Source organism: Olea europaea, chromosome 17 (assembly GCF_002742605.1).
Source record: "Olea europaea var. sylvestris chromosome 17, O_europaea_v1, whole genome shotgun sequence".
NCBI lineage: Eukaryota > Viridiplantae > Streptophyta > Magnoliopsida > Lamiales > Oleaceae > Olea > Olea europaea.
In genome coordinates, this window is record NC_036253.1 from 1,327,992 (window position 1) to 1,331,958 (window position 3,967).

Consider the following 3,967-nt stretch of genomic DNA (forward strand, 5'->3'; position numbering starts at 1 on the left):
AATCTTATTCCTAAAATTTATTATACATATGTTAATCATACAGTGTTCTAAATTTATTGTGAACCTCTCAGCATTACAACAAGTAACCATATATTTAATTGGTGATCAAGCAATCAAATAAATAAATAAAGCATGCAAGATTAATCAAGAATTACAAGAATTAAACTAAACTACGTGTCTTGAATTAAAAATAAATAATAACGTGTTTCATCTTCATCAAATACATGAGAGGAATTAGCCTAACATATTATTGGAATTAAGCACAAAAAATAGGAACAACATCACCGAAATTTGACGAAACATAGTTAATTCCACGAATTTTCTCCACTTTTGCGTGCGTGTGTGAGTTGTCTAGGTAGATATATTTTTCCCCAACTGGCATGTAATTAAACTCCAGCAGCCGCCTTTTCAACTTGTCTTCCAGTCAATTATGTGTGTTGTATCTAAATCCTGTTTGGAAGCGATTTTTTCATCCAAAAAATTGATTTTTTTTATCTTTATTTTACTATTTCAACCTTCATATTTGATTTCTTCTCTCACAAGTGAATCTTACTTTTCTCTTAACGATCAAAAAATTAATTCTCAAAATCACTCCTAAATAGACTCTATATAAAATTAACAGGATGCCCTTCTTCAATATGTAAATATATATATGCGTAAACTCCCAGCAGCCGCATTGTTTGACCTCCAAAACAAAATCCAATTGTTTTACAATTCTCACCCAATTGGCAGCCAGCTTTTTCTCCTCTTCCAGCCGCCCCTTTCTATGGTTTCTTCTCTCTTATCCTTCTTTCGTTTCTGCCGGCCTGCGTGTATATATATAATTAAAGTGGGGTTTTTTTTTTTTTGGCACCAAAGCAGCCCTTGTTGTTTTGTATGAGAAAAATTACAAAGTTGCCATAATGTTTGACTTCAAATTCACTTCCCTTCCTAGTGGCAATCGTTTCTTGTGTATATATATCTTTTTCAGCCCAATTGTAATCCACTTTGCAGTCCAATTCACAAAATAATAGGTCCAGCCCTTTGTCTCTTTATTCTAGTAATTTGATTGCATTTTTATTCAATTTTCGTACTTATCTCTCCAATTGCTTCCAACGAGTCCTTCACTAAAAATAAAAGAAAATTAACCTAAGTTCAATAGAAATTAATAATTTGACTACTTAAAAGTTTAATAATGTGGTATAAATAAATACACAAATTGCGCTTATTACTTCATTCAAATCATGTAACATGAATTCAAAAATCAAAACCTACAGCAACATGCTGGGATACAATTTTATGGTGCAAATTTCTTTATCTAGTTATGTGGGAAATGAATGAATCTAATTCATTTCGAGATACCCCACCTGCCTCAGTCGACATCCTAACAGCAGCAGCTACTTCTTCTGCCTTCTTCCTTATCTCAATTCCTTCGTCTGACGCCATCAATCTTCTCACAACGTTCTCAATCATTGATGCTTTCACTAGTTCCCCCTGCTTTGTCCATTCCCTTACAAGAATACCAATCTTCAATATATCTGTTATAAACATGGCGTTTCTTGGCTGATCGGAGTGCATTGGCCAGGCTGCTATTGGCACTCCCATTGTAATACTTTCTATGCAAGAATTCCATCCACAATGACTCATAAATCCACCAGTTGAAGGATGAGCCAGAATTTCTGGTTGTGGTGCCCAATCTCTCACCACCATTCCCACTCCTCGCGTTCTCTCCACGAACCCTTCTGGTAACTCAGCTCGTCTAACTTCGCCATCAAACACATCTCCTTTGTCTGCATCTCTCAATACCCAAAGAAAATTTTGTTTGCTCTGTTCTAACCCCAACGCGAGCTCTTTGATTTCTTCATCTGACATTGAAACCGTCGTCCCAAAAGATATATAGATAACAGATTTAGGACCTTGTTGGTCAAGCCACTCTAGACATTGATGCTGGCTATTAGAGTATAATTTGAATGGAAGAATTGGTCCCACTGCCCACGCCTTCCGGCTCCCAGCAATTTCTTCCCTTGCCAATAGATCAACATAAGTTCCTTCTATAACTCTACTGGTATTGTATACATCTCCAGCTCTTATACCCAGATGATTAAACCGTAAAGCTGCAAATTCTTTGACTTCATCGGTCGTACATCCTTCCATAGAGGGCAACTCTTTTTGTAGTCTTATCGGGAACGGTTTACCAATCCTTTCCCATACACGGGAGGACTCTGTGAACGTTGAGATACAGTTGAATACATAGGATTCTGCATTTGAAACTGTAGCAACATCCTGAACTACAGGGGCCATAAGTGTGTCGTGAATGACGATAATTTTTCTCATCGAAGAGGATATCTCTCGTAAGTACTCAGCAATTGGTTGGCGCAGGTTGAGCGAGGCAATCCATGATGGCAGGAGGTGTGCAGGGAATTTGATCGACGAGTTGGGATTTGGGGGAGGAGAGACAAAGGCTGGTATAGGAAGATCATGAAAATGAATTTTCGCTATGTCTAGAGGGTTTAATCCATTGATGCGGAATTTGGCTTGGCGGTTGTGGGTGGCGGAGCCAACGTAGTGGACTCGAATCCCATATGAGGATATTAAGCAGGAGAGTTGCAGAAGCTGATTGAGGTGGCCTTGTGCAGGAAATGGCACCATTATTACTGCAACTTGAGCTTTTTCTTCCATTATAATTGAAAGCATAGTTTAGATGATTGTTGCAGATGGCCAATGGTTTTGGGTGGGATTTTAATGAGATTTGTCTTTCTAATGGTATTTTTCTTGTAGATATTTTGACTTTGGAAGTTCTTTAGCATAATTTTCAAAATTACCTTTTGAAGTTTGTTCAGTAATCATTCTTTCTACATTAAATATTTAATAACACCTAAGTAAAACAAGATATTTTCGCGCTTCATGTCATGTTCTTCCCCATCCCCCATACATCCCCCCACTACGTCGCTTGAGCTACCAAGTAACAGCTTGTGAGACTTTCACATTATAGAATGTGACACGATAGTAAAGAAGTGTCGTGACATAGGAAGTTGATGAGATTGTAAGCTTGTTTTTGGAATATTAACTAGAAAGTATCCATTTCAGATAAAAATAACAAGTAACATTATTTTCATTGTCATTCTTGAAGAAAGTCCTCGAGTTCTTTAGGTATTTTCTTCACTTTTCCTAAATTTCTCAATGAATTCATCATTTTCTTCAGCAGACAATTTTTCCAGCCAGTTCACAGTTCATATTTTGTTCTTTTTACCATTCATGTTAATAAGTGCAATTTGTGCACTTATTTAGGACACATTATTAAACTTTTAAGTCATCAAATTATTAATTTCCATTTAACTTGGGTTAATTTTCATTCTGTTTGTAGTAATTAACTCATTCGAAGCACTCAGAAAAGAAATAATGATGGAATTGAATGAAATCGACAATTTTTGGGATCAAAGTCACACTTTGAAAATTGAAGGATTTGAATTGAGCTAAAGAAAAATGTTGGTTGCACAATTAATTGGATTTAAGAGCTAGATTGCACATTCTAAATATTGTTGGACATTTGTGCAAATTACAATTTAATATGGCAGGAGGAGTTTGATATCGAAATGGGTTTTGACACTTAGAGGGGTGTTCTCAATCTAGAATTTGATGAATTTTAAAACTCCATATAAATAGAAGTATTCTCGATTCAGATTTAAATATAATTCATTAAAATATAGGTGTCCTCAATCTAGATTTTTAAAAATACTTATAAATTTAGGTGTGCTCAACATAGATTTTAATAGGTAGTTTTGAAATTTAGATGTCCTCAATAACTAGTTGATTTTAAAAAATTTCATTAAGTATATAGATTTTGAAGGATTTCAAGGTAAAAATATATGTACAAAAAATCAGTAACAATTTTAACCCAAACCTAAAAATTTCAAAACCTTTCTCACATCTCTCCATATTTTCTGCCCTCTCTCTCTCTCTTCCCCCCCCCCCCCCCCCCCCCCCCCCC

General features: G+C 35.7%; 1 protein-coding gene across 1 annotated transcript; it reads right to left on the reverse strand.

Moving 5' to 3' along the window:
- Positions 1 to 1,177: 1,177 nt before the first annotated feature.
- Positions 1,178 to 3,008, reverse strand: LOC111365957 (zeatin O-glucosyltransferase-like). Its single transcript, XM_022986539.1, has one exon. It carries the CDS (start codon positions 2,671 to 2,673, stop codon positions 1,294 to 1,296), a length of 1,380 nt encoding a protein of 459 aa, XP_022842307.1. The 5' UTR covers positions 2,674 to 3,008; the 3' UTR covers positions 1,178 to 1,293.
- Between the last annotated feature and the right edge of the window lie 959 nt (positions 3,009 to 3,967).

Bases quoted from the DNA above. Each gene is read 5' to 3' on its own strand.
- LOC111365957 (XM_022986539.1), bottom strand. From the start codon at position 2,673: ATGCTTTCAATTATAATGGAAGAAAAAGCTCAAGTTGCAGTAATAATG.